This window comes from Equus przewalskii, chromosome 16, assembly GCF_037783145.1.
Source record: "Equus przewalskii isolate Varuska chromosome 16, EquPr2, whole genome shotgun sequence".
Classification (NCBI taxonomy): Eukaryota; Metazoa; Chordata; class Mammalia; order Perissodactyla; family Equidae; genus Equus; species Equus przewalskii.
The window spans coordinates 349,949-363,993 of record NC_091846.1 but is presented as its reverse complement, the minus strand read 5'-3'; the positions used below and the strand labels follow the sequence as shown (position 1 = coordinate 363,993).

Below are 14,045 nucleotides of genomic sequence, written 5' to 3'. Positions count from 1 at the left end.
TGCCCATGACCTCTACCTACCCAAATGTGTGCCCATGACCTCCACCTTCCATCTCGTGACCATGGATGAACTAGCTGCAAGCTTCTGGCTGGGGCCAAGCACTGCACCTAAGGATTGGCTCCCATCCTCTCCCACCTACAAAAGGATCCATCTCCAGCAAATCCCCCCTGTGATATTGTGATTTATAATAGGAAATATATATTTGGTCTTAGAATCCATTTCTGGCACGAGAGCTCCTAAAACCCTTGGAATGTCCTAAGTGATAAGAACAATGTAGGCGTCTTTTAATATTCCCTTTCCACAATACCTGAGTTTATGTTAATGAGGTGACTTTTGGAAAGCACCTAAGGATGGGGGCTTGTTGCCAGGAGAATCAACAAAGTGACTAGAGGGGTTGGAACTTCCAGCCCCATCCTCTGACCTCAGGGGAGGGGAGAGGGGTTGGAGATTGAGCTCAATCACCAGTGACCAATGATTTAATCAAACATGCCAACGTAATGAAGCCTCCATAAAAACCCAAAAGGACAGGATTCAGAGAGCTTCCAGGCTGGTGAACACATGAAGATATGGGGTAGAGTGGCATGCCCAGATAGCATGGAAGCTCTGCATCCCTTCCCACATCCACTGCCCTGTGCATCTCTCCCAACCGGTTGTTCCTGAGTTATATTCTTTTAGAATAAACCAGTGATCTAGTAAGTAAAATGTTTCTCTGAGTTCTGTGAGTCACTCTAGCAAATTAGTCAAACCCAAGGAGGGGGCTGTTGGAACCTCTGATCTATAGCCAGTCACCAGTAAGAAGCACAGGTAACAGCCTGGGACCTGTGCCTGGCATCTGAAGTGGTGAGGACTACTTGTGGGACTGAGCCCTGAACCTGCAGGATTTGATGCTATCTCCAGGTAGATAGTGTCAGAACTGAGTTAACTGCTTGGTGGTGTGAACACACACACATATTGTACTCTCTTTACTGGATCATCAGTTTTTCTCTCTTGCACTGGCTCACATATATGTTATGATTTCTCACATCTCAAAAGAAAAAAGAAAACACTCTGACCCTATTTCTCTTCAGCTACTGTCCCATTTTCTCTCCTCTGTCTCTGAACTCTTTCCTTCCATTCTCTCTTTTCATTTTTTATTTTTTTATTTTTTTAATTAAAAAAAATTTTTTTTAATTAAGATTATGATAGATTACAACCTTGTGAGATTTCAGTTGTACAATATTGTTAGTAATGTTGTGGGTACACCACTTCACCCTTTGTGCCCTCCCCCAACCCCCTCTTTTCCCTGGTAACCACCGATCAGTTCTCCATGTCTATGCGTTAACTCCCACCTATAAGTGGGGTAATACAGAGTTCGTCTTTCTCTGTCTGGCTTATTTCGCTCAACATAATACCCTCAAGGTCCATCCATGTTGATGCGAATGGAACAATTTGGTCCTTTTTTATGGCTGAGTGGTATTCCATTGTGTATATATACCATATCTTCTTTATCCAGTCGTCAGTTTCTGGGCACTTAGGTTGGTTCCACGTCTTGGCTATTGTAAATAATGCTGCGATGAACATAGGGGTGCATGGGATTCTTGGAATTGCTGATTTCAGGTTCTTAGGATAGATACCCAGTAGTGGGATAGCTGGGTCATAGGGTATTTCTATTTTTAACTTTTTGAGAAATCTCCATACTGTTTTCCATAGTGGCTGCACCAGTTTGCATTCCCACCAACTGTGTATGAGGGTTCCTTTTTCTCCACAACCTCTCCAACATTTGTCACTTTTGGTTTTGGATATTTTTGCCAATCTAACGGGTGTAAGCTGATATCTTAGTGTAGTTTTGATTTGCATTTCCCTGATGATTAGTGATGATGAACATCTTTTCATGTGTCTATTGGCCATACTTATATCTTCTTTGGAGAAATGTTTGTTCATGTCTTCTGCCCATTTTTTGATCGGGTTGTTTGTTTCTTTTGTTGTTAAGCTGTGTGAGTTCTTTGTATATTATGGATATTAATCCTTTGTCAGATAAGTAGCTTGTAAATATTTTTTCCCAATTAGTGGGCTGTTTTTTTGTTTCAATCCTGTTTTCCCTTGCCTTGAAGAAACTCTTTAGTCTGATGAAGTCCCATTTGTTTATTCTTTCTATTGTTTCCCTCATCTGAGGAGTTATAGTGTCCGAAAAGATTCTTTTGAAACTGATGTCAAAGAGTGTACTGCCTATATTCTCTTCTAGAAGACTTATTGTTTCAGGCCTAATCTTTAGGTCTTTAATGCATTTTGAGTTTATTTTTGTGAATGGTGAAAAAGAATGGTCAATTTTCATTCTTTTACATGTGGCTGTCCAGTTTTCCCAGCACCATTTGTTGAAGAGACTTTCTTTTCTCCGTTGTATGCCCTCAGCTCCTTTGTCGAAGATTAGCTGTCCATAGATGTGTGGTTTTATCTCTGGGCTTTCAATTCTGTTCCACTGATCTGTGCACCTGTTCTTGTACCAGTACCATGCTGTTTTGATGACTGTAGCTTTGTAGTATGTTTTGAAATCGGGGATTGTGATTCCTCCGGCTTTGTTTTTCTTTCTCAGGATTGCTTTAGCAATTCGTGGTCTTTTGTTGCCCCATATGAATTTTAGGATTCTTTGTTCAATTTCTGTAAAGAATGTCCTTGGGATTCTGATTGGGATAGCATTGAATCTGTAGATTGCTTTAGGTAGTATGGACATTTTAACTATGTTTATTCTTCCAATCCATGTGCATGGAATGTCTTTCCATCTCTTTATGTCGTCATCAATTTCTTTCAAGAAAGTCTTGTAGTTTTCATTGTATAAATCTTTCACTTCCTTGGTTAAATTTATCCCAAGGTATTTTATTCTTTTCGTTGCGATTGTGAATGGGAATGAGTTCTTGAGTTCTTTTTCTGTTGGTTCATTGTTAGTGTATAGAAATGCTACTGATTTATGTATGTTGATTTTATACCCTGCAACTTTGCTGTAGCTGTTGATTGTTTCTAATAGTTTTCCTATGGATTCTTTGGGGTTTTGTATATATAAGATCATGTCATCTGCAAACAGCGAGAGTTTTACTTCTTCATTGCCTGTTTGGATTCCTTTTATTTCCTTTTCCTGCTGAATTGCTCTGGCCAGCACCTCCAGTACTATGTTGAATAGGAGTGGTGAAAGTGGGCACCCTTGTCTTGTTCCTGTCCTCAGAGGGATGGCTTTCAGTTTTTGTCCGTTGAGTATGATGTTGGCTATGGGTTTGTCATATATGGCCTTTATTATGTTGAGGTACTTTCCTTCTATACCCATTTTATTGAGGGTTTTTATCATAAATGGGTGTTGGATCTTGTCGTGCTTTCTCTGCATCTATTGAGATGATCATGTGGTTTTTGTTTCTCATTTTGTTAGCGTAGTGTATCACGTTGATTGATTTGCGGATGTTGAACCATCCCTGTGTCCCTGGTATAAATCCCACTTGATCATGGTGTATAATCTTTTTGATGTATTGCTGTATTTGGTTTGCCAGAATTTTGTTGAGGATTTTTGCATCTATGTTCATCAGCGATATCGGCCTGTAGTTCTCCTTCTTTGTGCTGTCCTTGTCAGGTTTGGGGATCAGAGTGATGTTGGCTTCATAGAATGTGTTAGGGAGTACTCCATCTTCCTCAATTTTCTGCAATAGTTTGAGAAGGATAGGTATTAAATCTTCTTTGAATGTTTGGTAGAATTCTCCAGAGAAGCCGTCTGGTCCTGGACTCTTATTTTTGGGGAGGTTTTTGATTACTGTTTCTATTTCTTTACTTGTGATTGGCCTATTCAGATTCTCCATTTCTTCCTGATCCAGTTTGGGGAGGTTGTAAGAGTCCAGAAATTTGTCCATTTCTTCTAGGTTGTTCAATTTGTTGGCATATAGTTTTTCATAGTATTCTCTTATGATCCCTTGTATTTCTTTGGTATCTGTTGTGATTTCTCCTCTCTCATTGCTAATTTTATTTATTTGAGATTTCTCTCTTCTTTTCTTGGTGAGTCTGGCCAAGGGTTTGTCGATTTTGTTAATTTTTGCGAAGAACCAACTCTTTGTTTCATTGATCCTTTCTACTGTCTTTTTAGTTTCAATATCGTTTATTTCTGCTCTTATTTTTATTATTTCCCTCCTTCTACTGACTCTGGGCTTTGTTTGTTCTTCTTTTTCTAATTCTGTTAGGTGTCGTTTGAGGTTGCTTATGTGAGCTTTTTCTTGTTTTGTGAGGTGAGCCTGTATTGCGATGAATTTCCCTCTTAGGACTGCTTTTGCTGCATCCCAAATGATTTGGTATGACATGTTCTCATTTTCATTTGTCTCCAGATAATATTTGATTTGTTCTTTAATTTCTTCAATAATCCATTGTTTGTTCAGTAGCGTGTTGTTTAGTCTCCACATTTTTGCACCTTTCTCTGCTTTATTCTTGTAGTTGATTTCTAGTTTCATAACATTGTGATCAGAAAAGATGATTGATATTATTTGAACTGTCTTGTATTTATTGATGCTTGCTTTGTTTCCCAAAATATGGTCTATTCTTGAGAATGTTCCATGAGCACTTGAGTAGAATGTGTAGCCTGCTGTTTTTGGATGAAGTGTTCTATATATATCTATTAAGTCCATCTGGTCTAATTTTTCATTTAATTCTATAATTTCCTTGTTGATTTTCTGTCTGGATGCTCTATCCATTGCTGTTAATGGGGTGTTGAGGTCCCCTACTATTATAGTATTGTTGTTGATGTCTTCTTTTAGTTCTGTTAAGAATTGCTTTACAAATTTTGGTGTTCCTGTGTTGGGTATGTATATATTTACAAGTGTTATGTCTTCTTGGTGGAGAGTCCCTTTTATCATTATATACTGTCCCTCTTTGTATTTCTTTACCTGTTTTGCTTTGAAGTCTACTTTGTCTGATATTAGTATAGCGACACCTGCTTTCTTTTGTTCATTATTAGCTTGGAGTATTGTGTTCCATCCCTTCACTCTGAGTCTGTGTTTGTCTTTGGGGCTGAGGTGTGTTTCCTGGAGGCAGCATATTGTTGGGTCTTGTTCTTTGATCCATCCTGCCACTCTGTGTCTTTTGATTGGAGAGTTCAATCCATTTACATTTAGAGTGATTATTGAAATGTGGGGGCCTACCGCTGCCATTTTATGTCTTGTTTTCCGGTTCTCTTCAATTTCCTTTGTTTCTCGTACCATGGTTTAGTCTGTTCTGATGGAGAGCTGCTACTCTCTGTTGTTGTCCTTCTACTTATCTCCTCTGCTCTTGGTTTTGTAGTCCCTTTCCTTTTTTTGATTTTTCAGGAATGAGGGTTTTCCTGAGCATTTCTTGAAGAGGTGGTTTGGTAGCAATGAACTCCCTTAATTTTTGTTTATCTGGGAAAGTTTTTATTTCTCCATCGTATTTGAAGGATATTTTTGCTGGGTAGAGAATTCTCGGCTGCAGGTTTTTGTCCTTCAGATTTTTGAATATATCATTCCACTCTCTTCTAGCCTGTAAAGTTTCTGCTGAGAAATGTGCTGAAAGCCTGATGGGGGTTCCTTTGTAGGTTAATTTCTTCTGCCTGGCTGCCCTTAGTATTCTCTCCTTGTCGTTGACTTTTGCTAGCTTCACTACTATATGTCTTGGGGTTGGTCTACTTGCATTGATAAAGTTTGGATATCTATTGGCTTCTGTCACATGAAGTTCCATCTCTCTCCCCAGGTTTGGGAAGTTCTCAGCCATTATTTCTTTGAACAGGCTTTCTGACCCCTTCTCCCTCGCTTCTCCCTCTGGTATACTATAATCCTTAGGTTGCATCTCCTAATTGTGTCAGATAATTCTCGGAGAGTTTCTTCATTTCTTTTTAGTCTTAGCTCTCTCTCCTCCTCTGCCTGCAGCATTTCTATATTCCTATCTTCCAAATTGCTAATTCTTTCCTCCATATTATCGGCCCTACTGTTCAGTGCGTCTAGATTTTTCTTAATCTCCTCTATTGTGTTCTTCATTTCCAGTATTTCTGTTTGGTTCTTCTTTATAGTATCAAACTCTTTTGTGACATAGCTCCTGAACTCGTTGAGTTGTCTATCTGAATTCTCTTTTAACTCATTGAGTTTTTTAATGATGGCTGTTTTGAAGTCATCATCATTTAGGTTGTATATTTCATTGTCTTTGGGATTGTTTTCTGTGTGTTTGTCATTATCCTTCTGTTCTGGAGATTTAATATATTTTTTCATATTGCTTGATGGTATAGATTTGTGCCTCTGCATAGAGATAGAGTTTAGTTACTGCTTCCACTTGTTTCTACTGGTGTGGTGGGGGGACCGCTGTTTATACTGCTCCAACCAGGAACCCTATCAGCTGTTGCTAACTGGGCCTGGGCCCCTCCTCGCAGTCACAGTGATCCTGTGGGTTCCCTCTTCAGCTGTGGAGGCCGTCACAGGGGGGCTTCAGACTGATGTTGCCTACTGTTGCAGACCACCTAGACATGTTCCCTCCTTAGGGTCTGCAGCGGTGTTATGGGCTTTCCCAGCGGCCAGGGGCAGGATCACTTATATTTGCAGCTCTGTCACTGTCGGCGCCCACAAAATGTCGCTTGTCCACTATAGGTCACAGCAGAGCTATGGGCATTTTCCTCAGTCTGTGGTTAGCTCGCCTAGCTATGCTACTTTTGTCCCAGGGTCTTCCAGCCTTGTGGTTGCCAGGTGGGTGCTCTCTACTAGTGCTGTGCAGAGGCTATCGCTGAGGCTTCTGTGAGACTGTAGAGTTTCCCCCTGGGCCACAGAGCTGGGTCGCTGGAACTCATTTGCTCTTGAACTCACTCTGATTAGGCATTTACCCTCACTACTCCATCAAAGAGGTGATTGTCAAGGTCACCAATGATCTCTTGATTGCTATATCCAATGGTCAAGTCTCAGCCTTTATTTTACTTGATCTATCAGCAGGGTTCGACAGAGTTGACCATTCTTTCCTCTTTGTTCAACTTCCAGAGAAGCTGGTTTCCCTTGTGTGTGTATCCCACTGGCTATTCCCTCTCAGTCTCCTTTGTTAATTCAGCCTCATCCCCCTATCCTCTAAATGTTAGCTTTCTCTTCCCTCTCTACACCGATTCTCTTGGTGACCTAATGTGGTCTCATGACTTTAAGTTGTAGCTAAACACTGGTGACTCTCCAATTTATAACTCCCAGCTGGAGTTAACTTTTCCCTGAACTCTAGACTCAAATGTCTCACTGCCTACTTGGCTTTTCCATCTGGCCATCAGCATCTTACATTATATGGCCAAAGAGGACCTCCTGATAGTCCCCCAATCTGCCCTCTCACTGCCTTGCCCGTTTCAGTAACTGCAAACACATTTAATCCTTCTAGTCACTCAGGTCAAAAAACCTGGTGTCATCCTTGACTCCTGATCTCTCATCTTCCATATCCATCAGCAAAACTTATTGATTCTACTTTCAAACCTTTGCCAGACCCAATCACTTCTTACCACCCCCACAGCTAACATTTTGGTCAAGTCACCAACATCCTTGATTGAATTATTTCAATAGTTACCTACATTTGATGCTGTGGTATGCTCCCAAATGTCCCTTTCAGGACCAAGGCTGCTGAGAGTGTCATCTGCTGAGTTCCTCCCCAGACACTGTTTTTGGCCAAAGGTGAACTACCTTACTCAAGGTTATAACCCCTCCCCAGTGGCAACCACGTCCAATGATGGGTCCCTGTGGGAGGACAAAGCCCAGCCCCAGCCTCGTCTCTGAAGGGCAACCTCAGCTTCAGAGACCGTCTGAGGACTCTGGTAGTCCTGTGTCATGTTCAACATCTCCTTTTGCCAGGTCCTGTCTCTTTCACTTTCTTACAGGTGTTGCTCCTGAGAGCACTTCTCAACAAGTTTCCTGAAAACAAATTTTCATCTAGAGTCTGTTTTCCACAGAACTTGACCTAAGATGTTTCTAACTGTAGACTGTTTTCAACAGGGTGGCTAGTGTGATCTGTTATGACATGGGTCTGATCAACTCACTCTTCTGCCAAACATCTTTTAAAGGTTTCCATTTCACTCAGAGTTAAGGACGTAACAATGTTTCAGTCACTGACAGACCACATACACGATGGTGGTCCTATAAGATTAGTACCATGTAGCCTAGGTGTGTAGTAGGCTATACCATGTAGGTTTGTGTAAGTACACCCTATGATGTTCGTACAATGACAAAATCGCCTAATGACATATTTCTTAAAACGTGTCCCTGTCATTAAGCAATGCATGGCTGTATCTTATTTATTCATCATGTTTATTGCCTAGTCCCCCAATAAAATGTATTTTCAACAAGGGCAGAGTTTTTGTATTGTTCATTGCTCTATGCCTGGAGCCTAGAACAGGTCCTGCTATGTAGAATTTTAGAAATGCATGTTTTGTTTCGTTCATGCAACTATAATCAAATTCTCATTTATGATTTACATCCACTTAGTTTAAGTATCATAAAACCACAAAGAGCATACCTGGGCTACAAAGTCTATAATTTTCCCCTTGATGTGAACATCTTCAAGAGGAACTGAATTCCCAGAGGCATCCTGAAGGCCGGACTTGATGTTGCTGAAAGGTTTGCTGTCTGGTAGCTGGTAATCTACGTATTTAAAATGATAATGTTAGCTTTCAAAACCATCCCTGCACTGTCTACTTTTGTTACCTTGATCTTTATTCCTTCCCTTTCCCTTCACACATTATATTTTAGGAAAAATGGACAAATAGCATTTGATGATTTTTCAATAGCCAATTCTCAAAAGTAAGTGAACCCACATGAGAAAAATGGGGGCACCATTCTCAACAGATACCCTGCCTTTTGGATCCAGAGACTCCTCGAAGTAATGCTATTACTCGAAAGACATACATTTAAACGTACACACAAACACATAGAGGTCTGATGAATATCTAAATAAGCGTAGCTTAAGCATGAATCTAGATATCTACATTCCCTGACTTGTAATTTTGAATTGGTCAGTCACTCTTATCTTTTGTGCCACAAAAGCACGTTGGAGCAACATGAGACTCCTCAGAGCTTCAGTCCAAGGGAGACTGAATCAAATTCTTAGTATAGCATTATAAAAATGTTCATGTGCTACATGCACTATGTGGTACAAAAATACAGTTAGATATATATAATTATACACTCTTTTACCAGACATTTCATTTAATGACTCCCAGAGAAAACAGAGGAGTCATCTTCTCATATATGAAATCATAAATTTTTGATAAAAAATAATTTGATGACAGTTAGAAATGTTAATGTGTTTTTATAATGCTATTAATTAATATTCTAATAGTTTGGGCTTGTGATTTTCTGAGAAGCTATCATCCTTTCATATAAATATATGTTTTCTATAAAAATATTTATTTAAAAAATATTAGTACTACTAATATATAAGCTGCACATTACAAATTTTGGAATACCTTCATTTAATACAGATAGTGATCTTATACCAATGGGAAAGAAGCTGAAGCCCAGAAAGTTTATGCAGTTTGTCCAATTTTGCACAGCCTAGTAAGTGGCAAGTTGACACGTGAACCCAAGTTTCCTGATTCTAAAGCTGCAGTTTCTGTGTATTCCACCAATCCCCATTATACGTTTTGCACTTTGACATCTTCAGTTGGTTCAGTGGGTTTTAGTGTTGGCTTTCCTGAGGTGGACAAGCTCAACTTTAGTGTGTTAATGAAGTAATATGTAATTTTGAGATCATTTAACCTCTCTTAATCATCCTGGATTTTATTTTTATAAAATAAAAAAGGAAGTAAAAATTTATGTATGAGGTCATAGATATAGTTACCAAACATGCATATAAATTCCACTGAAAATATAAATTTGGGGGCCGGCCCCGTGGCTGAGTGGATAAGTTCGTGCGCTCTGCTTCGGCGGCCCAGGGTCTCGGCAGTTCGAATCCTGGGCGTGGACATGGCACCACTCATCAGGCCATGCTGAGGTGGCGTCCCACATGCCACAACTAGAAGGACCCATAGCTAAAAATACACAACTTTCTACCGGGGGTTTTTGAGAGGAAAAGGAAAAATAAAATCTTTAAAAAAGAAAGAAAGAAAAAGAAAACATAACAGTTGAGTTCTATAAATATCACATAAAACAGCATTCAAGAAAACTGTCTTACCTTCAACCTTTGAGAAATTTGAAAACTCAGGTCTCTGTTCCTCTAATTCAGTACTATCACAAGGATGAAAGTCCTTTATTTCATCTCCAGCTATGCAAAATTTAACAATATATTTCATTTTAACCTGATTAGTTTTATACACAACAAATTCATCATCCTAGAGCAAACAGAAATGAATAGTTAGTGAAAAAAACCCTTTATTGGCAAATGTTTTCACAAAAGCAGAATTTCACATTTGCTAGTTTAGAAAATATCGAATTCAGACGGTAGATACAACAATTATTTAAATCAAGCATATTTAATAAAAGCAGGAGCCTCTCTGCCTGTTTTTTGACATAAATACCTCGAAGTCCGTGGGAACAGTGGCTGTTCCTGGAACCCCGTGGACACTGTCATAACCCGGTGGTGCTTCCACTAAGGAGAAGTCCTTCTTGTGTAAGTCCATGCACTTTCCAAGGGCTACTTCACAGATGACCAAGAGTCTGGTGCCATCTGTCTCTCCTGGGTGGGAATACTTAGTACTTGTACTGCATGTGAAAGGAAATAAGTACATATTTATAATCTACAGTTACGTGGCAATAACACTTCATTATATATATAGGATAGATTGTTTAAAAGACTTTGCTGGTAGAATGTTCCAAATTCTACTGAACTGAAATATCTCTGAAGATTCAATTTAGAACTTCATTATTCACTTACTTATTTAAAACCTTAATGTTTCGAACACATATATTGCCCTTCTGTTGTGCTAATCAGCGCTCAAAGCACTTTGTTTCTGGGGAGAGAGGAATTCCACTGTTTCCCCTAGTCTTCATTAACTACTAAAATATACATTTTGGTATAGTAAAGAGCAGAGTGGTGAAAGAGAAGGAAAAAACCCCACCATATTAATTAAGAAAAAGTAGATTAATTCCCTGCCATAAAGTTCAGAAAGGACATTAAATGCCAAGTAAGCAAGAATTAGTGAAAGGGGAAGACAGGCACTGTATTCTCGCAAAGCCTTCAGAATCCAAATGGAAAACAGAAATTTCAAATGACATCTAAAGGAGAAATTTTGCTGTAACTTTCTTCAGGAATCAGCAGCTTTAAGAAAGCAACTTTTGCTACTAGGAACACAGGCTAGGACACCTTTAGGAGGTACACTTTTTGGACATACTTCTATTTTATCAAAGATCAAGACCAAAATGGAGAAGTGTTGCCTGGTGACCGTTTGTTCTGGCCCCTCCAAGACTCACACTTCTGTTTTTAATAATAGATTTCTCCCATTCCTGCTATAACCTCTTTCCCTGTAACTAACATGTGGCCCTTAACTTTGCCTCCAGCTTTCTCCCTCCGTCTCCTTCCTTTCCTGCCACACTCTCCACAGAGCTCAATGACTGTCTCTCCTTGCTTGTTTGCTGATTGCTCCTCAATCCACACAATTTGGCTCTATTCATACTTCTCACTGAAATCACTCTGTCGAAAGTCACTACGGATTTCAAGTTGGATAAATTCAACTGAATGCCGATTTATTTCTAAAAAATATTTTAACATCTAAAAAATTTTACTTTGAAATATTTTGTACATAGGAAAGAGCATTTGTACTGTAAATGTCAAGTTTCAAGAATAATAATTAGACAAACAACCATATAGATACCACATAGTTTAAGAAACAGAACATCATCAATATTTCTTTGTTGCCCTCATGGCATCACCTTCCCTGCCTCTCAGACGTAATCTAACCACTATCTTGATTTTTGTGTATATTATTTTTTCTTTCTTTTATAGTACTGACACATAGGTATGTGTCCCTCAACAATATAATGTTTAGTTTTGCTTGTTTTTGAACTCTGCATATATATAGAATCATATAGCTACGTTTGTTCCATGTTATGTTTCTAAGGCTCATCCATTTGACGAGGAGCTATAGTGTACTTGTTTAAATGGTCATATAGGACTCCACCAAAATTTATCAATCCATACCACCATCAGGAGACATGTGCATCATTTCCTGTTTTAGTAACCGTGTTCTCAGCCATTGCTATACATGTCTCCTGGTCAATGTATACCAAGTTCTACTAGGGTAGTGATTCTTGATCTAGGCTGCATATTATAATCACTCACGGAGCTTAAGATCTATTGATAACCAAATCTCACCCCTAGAGATCCTGATTTAATTAATGTGGGGTGTGTTAAAATTAATAAAGAAAAGCTCAACTAATATTGAAGATGGGAAGGCCTGTAGAGGGAGCTCTCATGCCCTACACTCTTTGTCAATTACAGACTCCAACAGGAAGAAGCATCAGTTACTGACCCAAGCAGGAAGAGACATACCTTGCACCCCCAAACAGGAAGTGCAACTACTTTACTACTCTAGCAGGAGGAAGGAAGACTTCTTTCTTGCCCAGCCAATGGAAAATGCCACAGCTCAGCCAATGAGAAGCTGTTGTCATCTGAACTTTTGCTTTCCTCCAATGAACTCTCATTTTTTCCTTGCTGATGACTTCTTTTCCTTGTTGCCCTCTCCTCATTATAAAAGCCCTCCAGGTTGTGTGACCCCTCGGGGTATCTCTCCGCTTGCCAGATGAGATGCTGCCTCATTCATGAGTCACTTAGATCTTCCAATTCGATCTTCAAATGTACTCAGTTTAACTGTGGTTTTTTAACACATTGATGGCAGTGGTGGGATCCAAAGTAACCTTCCGACAACATCTGGGGACAACAACAAACACAGGCGTGGTGCCCAGGGACCCTTCTGAGTTCACTATCTTCTCAATGTTTCCAGGGACCACTGGTATGTTCCTCTCGGTTCAAGCTCTGCTGTGTTTGAGCTCCCCATGTAACTGGCCCTCCTTTCAGATGGCAGTTCCCAGGATGCAGTAAGATCTCTTGTTACTGCTTATTTTTGATTGGGAAACCCCAGCCCTCAGTTCTGCGCCCAGATTCCATGCTGGAAACTGTTGGCGGCAGCTGCACTCCTCCCTTTCGTTTGGAGTCAGTTCACAGTCCCCAGCCCTTGGGGTTTGCTGGTTCAATTCTCATTCCCCAGTCGAAAGTTCTGTGGGAACTGCTGAGGGTGCACAAAGGGCCCTCTGGCCAGGACCCACTAACACACGTCGGTTACTGCCCACATATTAAGGCGCCAGGCTTGTTTGTCTTGTTTTATGCGGATAAAAGCTAGCTAAAGAAACAGGATTCTTTAAATCCAAAAAACTGAACATGCCACCTTCCAGCACACCTGCTGCTTTTATGATTGAGAACTATAGTCCCGGAAGTTGCAGATATCTAGAAAGATGGCAAGATTTTACTATAAACAACCTAGAGTTACAACGGCTATTGTGGGGAATATTTCAGTTGGATAAAACCGCTTATTCAAGACATGCACTTGAGACCAAGGGATCCAAGCAGAACAGACAGAGTGAGATGTTTACTTTAACTGGCATGCAGAAGATTCCAAAACGGTTTCATTAAAAGATTCATTACAAAAGGCTAATGAAAAATTAAAGAGACAAAAAGTACGTAAAACTAAAGATGATAGGATGGATGTGACTATGGACGTGACTCCTACTGTCCCCTCTGTCCTTTTTCACCTGAGTACTCACGTTTTATAATTCTGTGTCTGAACGGTCTTTCTACTCTGAAGAGACAATTAAACAATTATGAGTAAAAATAAAACGACCTGAGGCTGCAGACGAGCCCCCTCAGGTGTCCTTCACCCCTTGGTCGATGATTGAATTAAGAGCTATAGTCAAACAATTTCCTAAACCCAGGGAGGCCACAGGCCTGACTGAAACCACGACTATAGCCGAGCATTTTGAAAGGACTTTGGAGCAAGATGGCAAACAAAAATCCACCAAGGTGGGGCCGGCCCAATGGCGTAAGTTAAGTTCGCACGTTCCATTTTGGTGGCCCAGGGTTTGCAGGTTGAGATCCTGGACGCA

At 40.0% G+C, this 14,045-nt stretch overlaps 1 protein-coding gene across 9 annotated transcripts in view; it reads right to left on the bottom strand.

Annotated features, from left to right (window-relative positions):
- PARP4 (poly(ADP-ribose) polymerase family member 4) overlaps window positions 1–14,045 on the bottom strand; it is a 131,878-nt gene that overhangs the window by 85,173 nt on the left and 32,660 nt on the right. For all 9 annotated transcript variants that reach the window (XM_070577758.1, XM_070577762.1, XM_070577760.1 and 6 more), the window contains 3 exons: window positions 10,469–10,652; window positions 10,126–10,282; window positions 8,470–8,594 (listed from right to left, as the gene is read on the bottom strand). In XM_070577758.1, coding sequence (XP_070433859.1) covers window positions 8,470–8,594; window positions 10,126–10,282; window positions 10,469–10,652 — 466 coding nt within the window. The remainder of the gene's footprint in view (window positions 1–8,469; window positions 8,595–10,125; window positions 10,283–10,468; window positions 10,653–14,045) is intronic.